The sequence below is a fragment of the Rhamphochromis sp. 'chilingali' genome (genome assembly GCF_963969265.1).
Source record: "Rhamphochromis sp. 'chilingali' genome assembly, chromosome: 2".
Classification (NCBI taxonomy): Eukaryota; Metazoa; Chordata; class Actinopteri; order Cichliformes; family Cichlidae; genus Rhamphochromis; species Rhamphochromis sp. 'chilingali'.
Window position 1 is genome coordinate 22614998 of NC_137930.1, and position 17818 is coordinate 22632815.

General features: G+C 39.5%; 1 protein-coding gene across 3 annotated transcripts in view; it reads right to left on the bottom strand.

Annotated features, from left to right (window-relative positions):
• rgs3a (regulator of G protein signaling 3a) overlaps window positions 1-17818 on the bottom strand; it is a gene marked incomplete at its 5' end in the record, with an annotated part of 156352 nt that overhangs the window by 121579 nt on the left and 16955 nt on the right. The window contains 6 exons of one of the 3 annotated variants that reach the window (XM_080875367.1): window positions 3241-3322; window positions 6143-6206; window positions 10170-10238; window positions 14236-14330; window positions 14419-14477; window positions 17370-17420. In XM_080875367.1, coding sequence (XP_080731493.1) covers window positions 3241-3322; window positions 6143-6206; window positions 10170-10238; window positions 14236-14330; window positions 14419-14477; window positions 17370-17420 — 420 coding nt within the window. Of the gene's footprint in view, window positions 1-2097; window positions 2217-3240; window positions 3323-6142; window positions 6207-10169; window positions 10239-14235; window positions 14331-14418; window positions 14478-17369; window positions 17421-17818 lie in introns of those variants that run through there. The other 2 variants (XM_080875371.1, XM_080875374.1) reach the window with 2 other exon arrangements.

Here is a 17818-nt window from a genome sequence, read left to right on the forward strand (position 1 = left end):
GCAATTTCTCAGTTAAAACATTTGATCTTTCCTATTTTCTCTCTATTTTGTTTACCTTTTATACTGTATCAGTAGGAATAAAATATTTACACTGCACGGTTTGACTCACCCTTGTATAACGCCCACTGCCCTGCCTGTTGAAAGAGTGCACGCAGGCGGCCATAACATGATGACCGATTTCATCAACCAACGACAACTCACAAACAACTACAGCTGGCACCCAGTTACAACAAAAACATTACTCTGACTTTGAAATAAATATGCAAAAACAATCGTCAACCTCAAGGTTGTCTTTTAACTCAGCTTTCACTTTGAGAACAACAGAAACTTTTCAACACGAACAGACAGTAACAATCTGCTCCCGGAAAATAATCAAATACAGTGAAGGATGTTGTTTCTACATTGTTAGGCTTCTAAGACACCAGCAGACAGAGAGACTTAGAGAGTAAGAAAAGAAACATGATGACATGCAGTAAAATGACAAATTGGCCTTGAGTCCAAAGCTTTACAAGAATAGGGTGAGCCTGCCAAAACTCTCTGTATGCCCCACCCCAATCCTATTATTTCAGGGTCTTCATTAAGGATACGCTGTACTGTATAAAATTCAAAGCAGTGATACAAACAAGTTATTTAGTAAAAGCCTTATAATGATTTGCCTCCGAATGAGGTAAAAGACAAAACAGAAGACAAATGGCAGAGACATCATAGTGAATAACAAACAGGGAAATCAGAGAAAACACGGGGACAAGTGTACAAAAATACAAGTGTGACAGAGATGTGTGAAATGAAACTGACAGAGAAAATGAGGCGAAAGGATATTCAAAAAACACATGAATAATCAGTGTGAAAGGCACAAAATAAAAATGGCCGAGAACAGAGGGGGGAGAGAAATAGGGAGAAGATGGAAGCACGCTGAGTGATATTGTAATGAATGAGGCTCGGGTCATTCCCATGTTAGTGTATGTCACGCTGCAGCAGTGCCTCCATGGCCTACATTCTGCCAGCTGGCAATGCACGAGTGCATTCATGAGTGTGCACTTCCACTCACACAAACACACAAACACAGATCAGTTGAGACAGGAGCGGGGCAATATTGCCAGTGGAAAAGACGAAAATGGTCTACACTCACTCATGCAAACATGCGGTTTTTACTTCGTTCTCTCTTTCTTTCTTTTTTCCTTTCTCGTTTTTGAAGTAATGTGCTGTGAAATAAAGATGTTGAAACTTCCTAAATAGCTCTTTCTCAACATCTATTTCTGGTTTGGCTAAATTTAAAAAAAAAACCTCCCAGTTTGCAAACCCCAAAAAGAACAATTTGCCTATGAGCACAAGTCAGGATTCCCTCATGCAAGGTTGGTAATGGTTTCCTGATGCCTGAGTATTACCCAATCTGATGCCCCAGTTCCATCTACAGCAGCATAAAACTAATTTTAAAGTTGCATGAGGCAGATTAGCCTAGTTCAGCCAAGTGGTATAAATTGCGATAGGTTAGCTAACGTCTCACGATATCACCGTCATTCTCATAACCCAGAACGTGAATATGAAAAAGGAAAGTTGGCAGCATCACTGAGAGAGGAGAAGGCGAGTGTTGTTGGGGTTGAACAAGAGTATGTGTAGCTCTGTGTGCTGATGTGAAAGGTTTGTGCAAGTGTGTACAAAAGAGATGGGGTCACAATGATACTGGGGACTCCATCCCAGTATTACTAATCCACTGAAAGGGAAAACTAAGCTCCTTAAAGGTTCCCCAGTGGAGCGACCACTTTAGCCCAGCACGAGAAAATTAGATGAGAATTGACAGATTATGATCACACGCACAGTAACAAAGAGAGATTAAAAGTAATATGAGCAACCAAAGAAGCACACAGAAGAGGAACAAGGGCACAAAAGAAGGTATAAAAGAAAAAAATGTCTAAAAATGTGGGAAGTATATTTAAGAAGGAGAAAGAAGTTAGGGGAGATCGCACACATCTCTGCAGCATCCTCAAAACAAGCCACGCTGGTCCACGCAGCAAATGCAGTGCTGTTTCCAACATAACGTGCAACTTCAGAATACATGTAAAGTGAGTACAGTCAAGTATGACAACACGGACTACTCACCTATTCTAGGCTGCTCTCATGGCTGGCACAGAGAAGCATCACTCCAACATGCACACACCACCAGCAGCACCAACTACGAGTGAGTGCAAACATAAGTAGGAAGAGAAGGAGCACTCAAAGGTGGTGAGAAGAGAAAAAATAGATTTCCAAACAAATGTGTCTGTGAGCGGGGTGTGCGAGTGTCTGTGTGTATGTGTGTGTGTGTTGGATGTGTAAGGGGGGGATCCACTCCAGCAGCGAATGGTATCGGAGCGCCCTGTCTCTCTCCCCCTCTCTCTCTCTCTCTCACTCTGGCAACTGTGACACGTCAGGGTTTCATCCAGACCCCTCCCTCCTTCCCACTCTCTCCCTGTCTTTCCCTCGTTCGCTCTTCCAATCCCTCTCTTTGACTCTCTTAATCCCTCGCATCCCCAGCCTCCCAATCTGAAGACAGATAAAGACCCCGAGCTGTGAGACTAGCACACACGTACGTATAAGAATAAGTGGCCCTGTTTAACCTTCGCACACTGGCCATGAGAATAATTTTATTCTTATGTCACATTTATTTTCTATACTTTTACCAACTTTAATGGTGTTTTCACTGGTTGAGATTTAATAAGTCAGGGTTTAATTTTAACAAAAAACGTGTTACTTAGAGAAACTGAAACAATATGTACTTATATGTGAGAGGATTTCAAACATATTTTTGTTTTTCTGTTGGTTTAAAATTCTGATTTTGGAGTGAAAAAACTAGTTTTAATTCTAATATAATAATAATAATGCTTCTTAAAAGTCTAACCAAATTCTGAGTTCAGAATTCCAGCAATCAGTCAGGATGACATTAATCTCAGATGTTTGATTTGTTTGTTGTTCTCAAAAAAAAAATCATTTTTATTAAAGTCGTAATTTGGATTTTAATCTCAGAATTTGGGGGAAAAAAATCATTTTAAGTGGCCTTAATTAATCTTCTTCTCTATATTTATATCTGACAGCATGGCCTAAATTACTGAGGTCAACATTTGATTTCATGCACACAGGGCCTGTTTGCTGGATAATCAAGTAAAGAACTAAAGTAAACATAAAACAAACATAGGTTTGCTGACTGCCCACATATAAGTAATCACTGTACTCATCAGTGTCCTGACCTCATAAATGACAACTTACCAGTGTTGCGTTGTGTGGGTACTTTAAGATGCTGCTTCCTCCCCTGCTCCTCTCCGAGTAGGTAGTACCAACCTTGAACTTCCTAGAGCACACACACGCAATGATTGACTGTGTGTATACATGTTTGTGAGTGCATGTCTCATCATCAATGTGACAACATCAAAATGTTGTACATAAAATCAAAAACAGACAAAAACCAAAACGAGTGCAAACCAGTTTGGTTGTTCCTCCAGGGCTAAATGTGCATAAACTCACCGCTTGTAATGTTTACACTAACAGCTGATGCCCCTACGTCTTCACTAGTGCCCTGTGAACCAGATGGCATGGGAGTGTACGCATGTGTGTGTGTGCTCATATGTGTTACATATTTTCTACTGCTGCATGCACGTTAAATAAAACCTGTTTTGTAATCCCGATGATGTGGGCGCTGTCTTACAAACAAAGCAACACTACTGTAGTCTATAATCATTTTACTGTGTCGCACATATATTACAACACACACACACTCACATACACTGCCAGCCTTCTCTTTTTGTACAAAATAATGTGACGCAATGAACAGTGACAATAATCTCCATTTTGAAAGCATCTTATCTGAGTGGACAGATTTCTGCAGGCTGCGGGACGAGGGGGAGGACGGGCAGGGACTCGTATGAAAGAAGGGGGAGGGCATATGTCCTCAAAGTCAGAGAGGGATTTGTGCCGTCGCTCAATATTCCCCTGTACATGTGAGAAAGGTGAAAGAGTGGGAGCAACAGAGCTGTTAGTCAAGAGGGAGATGAAAAGAGAAGGTAGGAAACGTAAGAGATGTAAAAAAAGCACGATGTGGCAAAAGGGTGCAAACAAATGACAAGATGTGACAGGCAAGTTAAGCAGCCAACGCTCGTAAGGCCCCAAACACTTCTGAAATAAACCAAGAGGAGAGAAACGGAAAGGCTTGTAGGAGAGGATGAATGAAAAACAACTGATGAGAATAACGGATGTGTCAGGGAGGATGAAGAGACATAACTCCCTATGATTCAAAGCTAAATCTCCCTCATTAGCATATTAAGCCAATTAAATATTCATTGGGATAAATGTTAGAGGAAGGAAGATGTTCGCTTGACTAAAGCACAATTTCTTTCTGTTGTTTCATTCGTCAAACTACAAAAAAAGACTTGCTGGGGTTCTAATGCTTGTTCTCCTAATCTTATTTCTCAGATAGCTTCTTTTAAAAGTTTGAATTTAACAGTCTGAAGTAAAGACGCAAGATGGTTTTTAGCCTCAAGTTGGTGCTGAACTGCTTCCTCATTGTCACCTTATGCACCTTATGCATATGTACCTTTAAGCAAAGCTATAATAAATACACATCTGCCTTAAACAATTAAGGAGGCTTAATTAAGGAGGCTTAATTGTGTAATAACATACAAGTAAAGAAGTATTACATAACAACTGTTTGTTACTGTACTACCCGCTAAAGCATGGCTTTTTATGTAAATATGTGGTTTGCTTCAAGAAAAAAAAGGCACATCTACAAAGGCAGAGGAGAAACAGAAGGATAAATTGGGGCTGAATAATTGAACAGTGAAGCAAAGAGCTAAGAAAAGCAGTTATAGGGATATGCTGCTCGGTGGAGGAAAACCAACTTAGCCAAAGAACACCACTGAACTTTTGGACCTCACATTTATCTGCTAACACTTGGGACAGCTCTGGGAGAAAGACTGAGGCCCAGTGCTTTTCTCTGTTAGCATGTAGGTGTGTGGATGAAGTGTCATACTTTGTCTGTACAGTACAGTGTCCTTGGGTGCTTTGAAAGGCGCTATTTAAATAAAATGTATTTGCTGTGCATTTGTGACCATTTGTTTTCTCCCTTTCGCCTGGCAAGTAGTAGTTAGTTAGCATCTGAAATCTGAAACACTTAATCCCACCAAGAATAACGGTGGTACAGATATTAACAGTACGTCAGCAGAACAGATCGCACTGAGGTTGGTGATTCCCCGACTTTGCCTCAAGGGCTAGGAGGCCTGTTATTTTTGGGCTTATGATTAAATGCTTGCCGAACTAATGGCGTCACAGCAGCCTTAGAATTATTATACTTAATCCATTATCAAAGCACAGCTTCAGCAATTTAGCTTTGCCATTCTGAGCGTGCTAGCACAGCCCAACTGCACCACCGGAATATACGCTTAATCATGTTTTAGTATCTGTGAGACTGCGCAGTCCTCACACCAGCAAAGCTCAGCACACAGGGAAGAGCAGCAGCAGCTGAGCAGCGTATGTGCGATGAGAACAGGCTGTGCCATTTTTGACAGCTCAGACACAAACCAATGAGAGAATCCAACTTTGTCCCTTTTTATCTTGTGGCTGAAAAGTCACAGACTTCTTGTCATCAAAGCCAGTGAGTCTAAAGGTCACCTAAGACACACTGCTTGTTTATATTTGCCCGTATGGGTCGCTGTCTTTAAAAAAAGAAGAAGTTCCATTACAGAAATCTCAACATGCAACATCATATTTTGTTTGGCCATACTCTACTATGTCCTCTTGGAATTTGCAGGTGGATGTGGGTTTGTTTGGGGAGGGGGTTTAAAACTCTGATTCACTGAATGACAGACATTAATTTTCATGAGACTTAAATAAGCAGTGCATGTGTGCTTGTTTGAGTATGACCCATAAAATTCAGAAGAGAGAAGGACTCAAACTGTGTTTCACTCGAGTATCTGCAGGCTAGTCTGCTGTGCTTTAACACTGGTAACCCTAAAGTGTTTCCTCATAAATTATTGAGGTCACTGGAATTCGTTCACACTGAATTAAACTCTTAAATTCATGGTCTAATAGACAGACACACAGAGATGCAGAGTGAAAGTTGAACAGGAAACCATTTACAGAATGTCTGTATATCTGTTACTTTAGTGTTTAAGCCTACCTTGTCTGGATCCATAAGTGAGCGCACACCGAAGCTCATGCAGCCAAGCAGCGTGCTTATCCTGCTGATACAGACAGAATGATTGAATAGAAAAAAATCTATTATTACACCCCAATGAAGCCCATGTATCATCTAACTCAGGTCAGACACCTGAAATGTGCTTTTTATTCGACATAACCATTAAATAATAGAGGCATAAGAAATGAGCGTCTTTAAATGTTTATACTGTTTCTTCATCTTGATATCAGATTTTGTAGAGCCTAACGCTGTCCACAGTACCACATCCACACATTTATAATGAGACAGGAAGCAAAAGAGGAAACGGCGATGTTGGAAGCAGACGAAACAATAACTGACATTTGATGTATATAATTTAGTTATAGCAGTGTGTGTATGGTAGTGGTGGAAGGAAATATGGATGTTTAATTATGCATACAGCAGAAAAATAGCTCTTGACAGCCTCACAGCTGGACAGCAGTAATGCAGCTGCTCGTATTTTGGATGGCCAAACCGCTCGTCAGCACAAATGAAAACCTGAAACAATTCTTGGCTACACTCAGTAAAACAAGCTAGTGTCCAAAACCACCACAACTTCCAGTGAATCCAGAGGCAGCTCTGTGAGACATTTTCACCAGTATAGTCGCCCACTGGTACAAATCTGTCACTTCAACCACAGATTCAATTTTTTGTTATGTAACATAAAACCACCAAAAACTCCAAAACCAACGAGTAGTTTGCAATAACTTGTATCGTCCGTGCTATGGAAATACGTTGTTATCTAAACACCTTTGAGCTGTTCTGTGTCTCAAATCCTGTATTTACACTTGGGCGCATACGTTCATTTACACTGACAGGAGCACCTTGATAGTATAGCGGCAGTACTGTGAGAATGTATTTTGCTTCCAAGGAGACAGACTTTGTTGTAAATCTTTAACACTGAACATTGTAGAGGTTTGCTAAAGGTCTGAAAGGACCTTTAAAAATCCCGCCTCAGAACAAAAACTCACAGTCTATCAGTCATGGATTGGCCTCCCCACTACCTTAACCTCAACATTATTGAAGCAGTGTGGGATCATCTTGAGAGATAACAAAACAAAGAAGATATCTGAATATCTGAATATCAAGAAGCCTAAAGAACAATCCTAGAAGACAACTTAAAGAAATTAGAAGACATCTTGCCTAGCAGAGATCAGGCTGTGTTGAAGAATAAAGGTGGGCGTACTAAATATTGGCTTTCAGGCTCATTAGAATTGTAAAAACTCTGTACTTAATGTATGTTTGCATATCTGTCAGTAACTCACTGCTCCTATTTCCCTTATCCCTAGCAAACTACAAAGAAATGAAGGGTGACTCAAGACTTTTGCACAGTATTGCATAACTGAATACTGTCGAAAAACAAACAGGACATGACGTACACCTCTGATCTTCAGTGGTTACCATTGTGAGTATTTAACAAAGAAAGAAAGAAAAACACTGACCACTTTTAAACCATTTGGAGGAAGACACGTGGTGAGCGATGTTGGTTTCATGGTTTCTGCCACTGAAAGATACTTAACTAACACTGGCATATTATTTTTTACCACATTATATGAGCTGTATCGTTATTTGGTCTTTATCAATATCAACATCAAATTTAGCTCTATAGCACATTTATTTAAAAGAAATAAAGTTGACCAAAGTGCTTTACAACTAGTTTAGAACAAGAGAAAACAATAGAAAAACAAATACAGATAAATGAGATGAGGTCTTTATGTATGTTAAACGGTTGCCTTTGGTAAAGAAGAATTTTGTAGTTTGTGACATCAGAAAACGTTGTAATTGTTCCAATGTTGTTTCAGTGTTGTAATTGTGATTGCTTAAACTTATCAAGATCTTTGATTTGAGACACCTTGATAAGAGACAATTGCTTCTAAAAGTGTCTGAATGGAGACTCAGTGTAAGCACATGAGAGATATTCCTCTAAAGTCTATTAGGGTGCGTGCAAAATGGTATAGAACAGATCAAATTGCTTCACCACTCTAGTTGTGGCACCTTCCTTTATTATGATAAACATATTTAAATATTCATTAGTGCACCAAATGCATCACTGGAAATTGTTTTCCAATCTGTATCTCGTGATAGATGTTAAACAAGAGTACTAAGCTGTTTTGTTTGTTGGACATTTAATAATGTAAATGTACGGTATATAAGTGGGTTTTTATTGTTGTCACAAATCCCTTTGAAATGAGTGCTAAAGACTTGGTGCTAAAGGAGAGAGCGATGGTCTTTTCACATCAACACCTAATATACACAATATTGTATTGCCAGCCACCTGTCATAATGAGAAATTGGTACTTTGTAGATTCATCACAACTAACTCTGCAAAACAAATTACTTAAGAAAATAAAAGATGCTTATAGCACATCCAAAGGAGTCTTTGTTACAGTATTTTTATCTCTTTTCTTCTGTTTTGTTTTCAAAATTATACAGTCAAGCACTGATGAAACACTGTGAAGCTTAGAGCATGCCACAGCTGCGAATAAACATTTCTGCTGTGCTGGCAGCAGGCCACCCGAGGCAGATTTGGTACAATGTAGACTTTCTTTAGATACAATAGAATAATTTGAACAGAGAAAATAAAGAAGCAGGATTATAATATGTACATGCGCAAACAGTCCAAACCAAGAGTGATTCAAGCACTTGTCTGAATTTCTGTCTGTCCCTTGTATCGTTTTGTGTATGTTTATATCACACATGAGAGGCAGCTGGAAGCCATACATATGATTGCTAATAACAACCAGAACCATGTCTGCAGATGCACTGACAAGATCTAAACCAATCTTTTTAATGTGCAAAAATATGAATATTACTTTGAATGAAATAAATACATGAAATACCCTTGAGTGCATGAGACTGGACTCAACAGATCCTTGAACTACTGTAGAAAACGGTCAGATGATTGTTGTTCATCTGAAGTGACAGACTGCATTCACTGAACAGATGCTGCCCTGGGTTATTACAGGGGACTGTAACATTGTCCTTGCTTTACAGAGCATCTGAAGAATCCACAGCTCTGTATGAGATGTCTTTCTGTTTACATGTGTTAAGAAAGCCTGCTAAACGCAAGTAAATCTTCAATAACCCGGGCTCTGTTCTGCACAATGAAAATCAGAACATCTAATCTTTAACTTAATGGATATACCTGGCCAGAAGGAGGGCTTAGTGCCTACCGGTTGAGGAAAATTACACTTGGAATCTGAGAAATAACTAAAAGATAAAAAAGATATCAAAGCAATCAGGCAGAGATTTTATCCGGCCTCATACCATATAGACATTTGGTGTGAATGAGGCTTAATTGCTTACCAAAGATGCGAAAATCGCTCTTAATCTGTGTCCCAGAAACTGTTCCCAAAAGGTCTTTATCTTTATAATCATTCCATGATCTGAACTTGACCACTAATGTAAGTCTGCCCCTTGCATATAAAACAACTGCATCTTTTGGAATACTTGCTAAATATATATTGGGCTGTTTTTTGTTTTGTTTTTAATGCAGAAAACAGGACATTTAAGGAAAATGCTGTGAAGACTGGCGTGAAGATTTTTACTGTTTTCTTCAGCAGAGGCTTGAAGGAGCCATGAAGTGTTTTCTTCAGCATTTCCAAAATAACAGAAACACTTTTCTTCTTTCCTCTCAATACAACATTGCACAACGAAATTTGTGACTCACTCAACCATGTGTCCTCCATCCCCAGCAATGACACTGTTTCAGCTTAAGTCTGCTAAGGCAGGCAGGCGAGAGTAACACATTCCCTCTGCCAGACTCAGATACGAAAAACACTACACACACTGCAGGCAGCAGCATTAATTATAAAATAATACATGAAGTGTTGTGCCTTTGCAAAGATGTAGAAACACCAATGTGCAACATTTCAACACAAGTATAAAAAGGCATTATTATATTATTATTATTATTACTATATTATTATATAATTTTTACTGTCACGTTATCGTCAACAACATCACCTTCGTTAACTTTCCCAGCAGTTACCTTGTTTTGGAGTTGGAGTTCCACATTGTAAAAAGAAGTCTCTTATGAAGGCCCCTCTCACTGACAACACTGAAAACAAAGAAAGGAAACTAGGTCAAGTACTTTCTAAATTGAGACAGTGTGTTTATGCAGACAAATGGTAGGAAAGGTAATGTTGAGACACAATTTACACATCAGTCTTTTAAATATTTCAACTTGAGCCAAAAATGTGCCGCTTATCCTGGGGCCTGATCTTGCTTCAACACAGCAAAGAGACAAACGGGAAAAGGAGAGCGAGCGGATTGAACTGAAAAAAAGAAATCGGGGGGTCCACTGTGACTTCAGATGCACTCCTGATTAGTGTGTGTGTTGCTAGCTGCATTCTGAAAATGTCTATACAGTTGCTGTTAGGCAATATAGCCTTGACGTTATATTACAATAATTTTTCAAGAAACTCCGCATTAGTGATATTTCTGACAATAAAGATAAAAAACTGTACATTTTACCAGCGATTGCAGCTGGCAGGCAGCAGTATTTATTAGTGCAACAAAAATGAAAGGGCATTTTTCATTCTTCTTTCCCAATGAGGTTCTGCCATTGATGATAGACTGCCTAATTCAAAATGTGAATCGACTGCCACAAGGTGCCAGAAGCTTTAGCATTGTAGTGCAAAAGTAGGTACACAGCAAAGTCAAATGTAAGCACAAAAGTAGCCTAGGCTGTATTTTCCCTGGAAATCTTAAGTGAAATTATAAAATACCTGCTTAAGTCTCTGTTTAAGAAACACTGAAAATTAGGTTCACGTTGCAACTCGTTATGAGCTGCACAATATTTTCATATAATAAAACAAATTTTTCTGCCTGCCAAGTTTGACTTTAAGTTCATGTAGGGGCGAGCAGTTTGTCATGATCTATACATTCGGAACACCTTTTAATGACCAGCAATTCACCATGATTTTTACATCCACAATACTAAGTTTCTTCCTTTTATTTCTCAGGTTTTCTTATGTTCTTAAATTCTGTCATCTTGTCCTATGTTTTTATCTCATTATATTATCTGATTATTTTATATGTAAAGCAGCCCAGCCTTACAACAGTTTATTATATCTCATATGTATCTCGACGTGTTGCTCAACACAAGTTTCAAAACAGTATTTTGTTTCCCTTTTTTCTCATGTGCTCTTAATAAAAAGCAAGAGAAAGTCCACCTCTGAAAACTGGGTGGTGCAGACTTTTCAAACCAGCAACATAAGTCCCAACAGTCCCAACATTTTTAAATACATTGGTAATTACAAATGCTGTTTACTTAGGGTTATGCATTAAAATATATATTTAAAAAGTAATGGGTTGTCATTAGGCAATTAGGTTTATCCATTAAACACTACTTGATTAATCCCAAAAAGTTGATTCTGTTCATCTGGATTTAGTGTTTTCAGTGGGAGAAACGTTTGGAAATAAGAGAATCAGCTTTTGGGGATTTCCTTACCAGGATGACTGAGCAGTCATCAAGAAACTACTTGAATAACTTTTACAAAAAATATAACGTCTGTCACATATTTTAAATGATTTTTGTCTTTGTTGCCATGGTGACACCGCAAAAAATACCAGCTCCTGACATATAGTCAGTGTTGGGACTAACGCGTTATTAAGTAACGCGTTACAGTAACTACGTTATTATTGTGGTAACGAGCACGGTAACTAGTTATTATGCCAAAACCAGGAACGCGTTACTCGTTACTGGGATTTAGATAGGCTCGTTACTCGTTACTTCGTGTGGTGGCTATCACGGAGCTTCCACAGATTCAATAACATTAGCAAGTGGTGGAGGCCAGCAGGTGGATGAAGGAAAAGGGAGGCAAGAGGAGAGACCCGAAGCGGCCGCTGGTCCGAGAGTGTCAGGTGAACTGAACTTCAGGTAAGAAGTTATAACCTGCAGTCCACCTGGGTCAGATATGAACCAAGTTTAGGTGGAGTTTATTTTCGTTATGCTGACTTTTTCGTACTGCGTGCTAGCTAGCATGACGGAGTTTCTATACAGCTGGGTGGGTGCTATGTTACTGATGTTGAACTTTATTTTGTTCATAAGGTTAATTATTAGAGTTGGGGGCGATCGTGGCTCAAGAGTTGGGGGTTCGCCTTGTAATCGGAAGGTTGCCGGTCCGAGCCCCGGCTTGGACAGTCTCGGTCATTGTGTCCTTGGGCAAGACACTTCACCCGTTGCCTACTGGTGGTGGTCAGAGGGCCTGGTGGCGCCAGTGTCCGGCAGCCTCGCCTCTGTCAGTGCGCCCCAGGGTGGCTGTGGCTACAATGTAGCTTGCCATCACCAGTGTGTGAATGTGTGTGTGAATGGGTGGATGACTGGATATGTAAAGCGCTTTGGGGTCCTTAGGGACTAGTAAAGCGCTATATAAATACAGGCCATTTACCATTTGCCAACCGTCCTGTAAAAAACGGAATCGTCTCGTATTCAGAGAAAATATTACGCGTTTCGTATTGAGGTGAAAAGGAACAGTTTGTCCCGGACTTCAGCTACAATGAAAAAGACACAAAGCTGGAGTTATTCTGTGTTTACGCTGCATAGCAGCCTCTTCTTCTCTCATCCTCTCACCCTCCCTCTCCTGATTCTACTTCAATCATGAAACTGATCAATGATCAGCTGATCGGCTTTTCTCTCTTGTTTGTTTATCGCCCACTTTGCGCCAGAAAGAGGAAACCAGCGGATGTCGCGGTAAACAACAGCAGCACTTTTAAGCTTGATCAGCTGTTGTTAGAATTTATTTAATATTAATTTCTAGTATCAGCTGATGTTTGCTGGAGCCACAGCTGTAAAGCTGCTGGTCATGATATGGTTTGGTTATCTGGTGAGAGGGAAACATGAAGATGAAACCAGGAGATGTCCTTACTGGATCATCAGACCTGTGATGGAGAAACAGGTTTACCTTTTAGGTGACATGAATGAGTTAATGAGAAGTTATGAACTGTTTCTGAGAGACAAATAACACCAGGATCCTTTTTTAGGTACCTGACAGCTGGTAACTGTGCAGGGGCGGGTCTAGCAAAGTATTGCCTGGGGTCCATGTAGGGCATTAAAAGGGAAAGGGGGGTCACAAGGAAATAATTTCTTATTCTCATTTAAAATGTCTCACTTTTAAAAAAATAATTATCTGAGTCTTACAACAAACAATTGATAGATTGATGCATATATACCATCAAAACAGTGTACATCACTGTCACAACAGCGTTTATTTTCATTCAAAGGCTTTATGATTTTTCCTATAATGGTGGGCCGGTCTCTAGTCAAAATGCCTGGGACGATTTTTTTGTCCCAGTCCAGCTCTGTATGCAGCTCAGCTGCAGTCTGGTGTTACCTACATCTTCCCATTCAGAAGGTCGAATTTCCGAGTTCTGAGTACAATCGAAAGCACCACGACAGCAGTTTTTGTGTTGGATGTAAAAAGCAGGCTAGGATAGAATCAGGCGTGGGATTTCTCTCGTGGAAATGTGCACATTATTTTTTCCTTTCTATTGGTAGGTGGCACAGTGCACTTGTGGCAAGTAAGCAAGCTAGAATACTGGCAATCTTGCTGGGTATCCAGTTACGGAAGCAACACATTAACAAGAGAATTCTGAGTAAAACCAAAGTTACTTTCCCTAGTAACTAGTTACTCTGAAAGTAACGAGTAACTTGAAGTAACTGAGTTACGTTTGATAGAACTAGTAATGTAACTGAGTTACTAATTTAAAGTAACTTACCCAACACTGCATATAGTATATGTCTCAGTGAAATGCATTACTTGTAAATTTGCGCACAATGACATGAAACACCAATAACATGAAACACCAATAACATGAAACACCAATAACATGAAACACCAATAACATGAAACAACAATAACATATGCTACATTTTTTGTAAATATTTCGATTACAGTATGACACTTAATACCGGCATGAATGTTTATAACAGTATTAATACAAACAGTATGATATGGCACAGCCCTAGTCACTGTCAGGGCAACATCAACAGAGACTGCAGCTTATCACATTAATGCAAATGATGCAAGATGAGCAACTGGATAAAGTCTTACAAGTAAAAGGTTCGTAAGAAGATGGGGTTCCTACAGCGGGGGACCATCTGAGTCTTCTGTCTTTCTAAGGGATCAGAATCTGGAAACAAGCCAACCTGAGGAGAAGAGGAAAAAAACAGTACTAACTACTGTCTTAGAGTTTCCACAATGGCTTTTTTCATCATTCTGTTCTGTAGCACATACCTTAACATAAGAGTCACATGGCTCCTGGCTCTCATTCAGCACGTCTCTCGCCTCCAAAACTGTGAATAAGTACAAATACCACATAATACATTTTAATGACTTTCTGGTCACATTAATAAAGAACATCAATGCTCTGTTCATGTTCCAAAAATGTACAAAAAAAAGGTTTGTTCACATTTAGCACGTGTGTGCGTGTACTTCTGCACCACAGGGTAGAAAATATAAAAGCATATGTACCAGGCAAGCTCTTTTTTTCTTTCTAAATAACAAAGGGCTGCCATGTTTAGCTTGTCGGATTCCTATTAACTCACCCCCGAGTTTTTGCTTCTCATTGGAGCATGTGAAAAACGAATAAGAGGCTGTCTGACGTGTGAAATAACAAGCTGTGAAAATGATTTGCAGGAAACCATAAAGTATTTCCAGTGGCTGAGAACTGAAAAAGGAAATCAGCATGCTTTCTAGAAACAGCTGCAATTCCTGTGAGTAAATCAGACTTTAATGAACTGTTCTCAGACCTTACCATTTCCAGTAAAGGCATTTTATTGTCGTGGTACAACACTAAATCAGAATTCATTCTTGTGTGTTTGCCTGGCTAAAAAAAGTAGCTTCTCTGTGGCTCAAACTCAGGATTTACCTGCAGTCATCATATAATCTAAAAGTGTACACTTTTTGCTAGTTATATTACTAGTCATATCAAGTAATATCATATCATGGCGTGTGAAGAACAGGTTAAAACTTCCAACAAAGAAATGTTAAATGAGCAGCCATTGTGTTGTAAATGAATGGGTATTTTGTTGATAAGAACAATGACTTGTACTAAAGTAAACATTATGAGTCAATGACTTAAAAATTTAAGACAGTACATCTTTCCATCCATTTTCTAAACCTTGCACAGGTTCAGGTTGCAGAGGCAGCAGCTTGAGCAGAGAAGCCCAGACTTCCCTCATCCTGGTCACCTCTTCCAGCTCATCAAGGTCCTGGGTCTGCCCTGGGGCTTTCTCCTGGTAGGACATGCCCAGAATATATTACCTGGGAGCCGTCCAAGGGGCACAGTCAGATGCCCGAAACACCCCAACCAGCTCCTTTTAATGTTGAGGAGCAACATTAAAGCTCCCTCTCGAATGACCAAGCTCCTCACCTTAGAGATAGAGTGAGGAACCCTATCTCTAAGGGAGAGCCCAGCAAGCCTTCGAAGGAATCGTATTTCTGCTGCTTGTATCCACAACCTTGTTCTTTCGGTCACTACCCACAGCTTGTGACCATGGGTAAGGGTAGGAATGTAGACTGACGGTAAATTCAGCTCAACTCTCTCTTCATCACAACAGATCTCGAATCGCCACCTTATCAAGGTTGAGGTGTTTGTGCGCTCCAGTGATCCTGGGAACTAAGTTGTCAGGAGTAATCTGCCTCACCCATGCAAATCCTGGGTGAGGGGCCAGACAAAAAGTGATTCAGGCAACCTCTATGCAACATAATAAATCACAGGTCCAGCGTACCACGCCTGGGGCATGGTTAATTGGGTCCGACTCTGGAGTCAGGCTGGGTAGTACAGTTGGTGGCTGAACCTTAACCCATGGGGTCTATATTGTTCAGTGGTCTGTGGATCAGGTACCAGTCAGAGCTGGCGGTCCTGGTGCTCCGATCTAAAACTGGTTAAGTAATATAATAATAATAAAAATAAGACAAATCTATAAAACACTAAATATATTTAGTATAAATCTAATAAATCTAAAGTGGCCTGCATCTGGGTGCATGTAGTAACATTTTTTGGTGACCTTCAACTCTTCTTAAGCAACACTTTATTCGTGCAGTGCAAAACCAAAAGATCATATCAAGTCTCAATCCTATACTGCATGACCAAATATAGATGACATAGAGACATAACAGGGATGCAAAATATGTCTGGAAGGCTGCTTGCGGTTTGGTTGGTATGACTCCAAAATAAACAACTTCCCTTCTGTGGATTAATGTACCCACCAACCCAGGCACAGACTGTCGCCCATCGTAATTTGAGTGGTGCACGGTGCCATTTAACATTTATGTGATGCAAATTCAAGGCAGTGTCACAGTTCCTGAAACAGCCACTATCTCTGATCTACTAACACAAATACTATTTCGGTGTCCTTGAACACAATTTTTTGTCCATCTCATTATCACTTCCCACTTTTAAAGGGTGCAAAAATACACATTTGGACAGCTACAAAGAGTCATTTAGCTACTCACATCAGAGACCCAAGCTCAACTCATGCATGTCATAGACTTTATAATTATATTATTATTAACATTTGCAATTTAAAATAAGTTTAATAAATTTACACATTAAAAGCTATGCGGTATTTCCTGTTGAAATATTTATAAAGTCGTGTTGACTGTCACAAAAAACATGACCATTCATGTCCATGTGCATGTTGACAGATCGTGCATAATGATTATCCGGTCGCAGCAGATGGCCCCGCCCCTCCCTGAGCCTGGTTCTGCCGGAGGTTTCTTCCTGTTAAAAGGGAGTTTTTCCTTCCCACTGTCGCCAAAGTGCTCGCTCATAGGGGGTCATATGATTGTTGGGTTTTTCTCTGTACCTATAAGGCGCATTGAGGTGACTTTTGTTGTGATTTGGCGCTATATATAAATAAAATTGAATTGAATTGAAAATTGAATTATGTTTTATATTAAGAAACAATTTAAATAGATTGTTCTGCTATCAGACTAAGGTTGCCTTTCAATATTTTCAATATCATTTTATCAATATTTGACCATTCCCAAGCAGGAATGCATTGTTTTACAGCTCTATAGCAAAATGAAAACAATAAAAATGAAATGTTGAAACCAGGGCACTGATTGAGCATTCTGCTATTCTGTTTTCTTGACAAAGTTTATTTGTTTATTTTCACATTGAGGTTCTGCTTTCACAGAAATAAACAAAGGGAACATGAACGACCTATAACAGGACTCACCACTGACAACAAGCACTTCATTCTGTGGGATGACTGAAAGCTTGAGCTGACCTATGGAAAATAAGAGAAAGAATATTATAAAAAGCTGACAGATCACCCTCAGGTATTATATTTTATATTAAGGAACAGTTCAGCAACTTGCTATATTTTAAAGCATAGCTTAGCATTATATGATGGACCACTTTTGGCAGCAGTCTTGCTGCAGTTGTTAAACAGACTTGTACCATAACTGCTGACTGCCATACAGCCTTACAAAACTCACTATTCAACATTTTGAGCTATTTTTCATTTTTATTAGTTTTAATCTGTAGTTCTCACCGTCTATCAGTAGCTCCCATAATGAGATATTAATCCGAGGAATTGGATGCTCAGCGCATATGCAAATGCTTGTACCTTCACACCTCTTATTATGCCAAAAAAAATGGTCTACCACTGAATATAAGACGTCA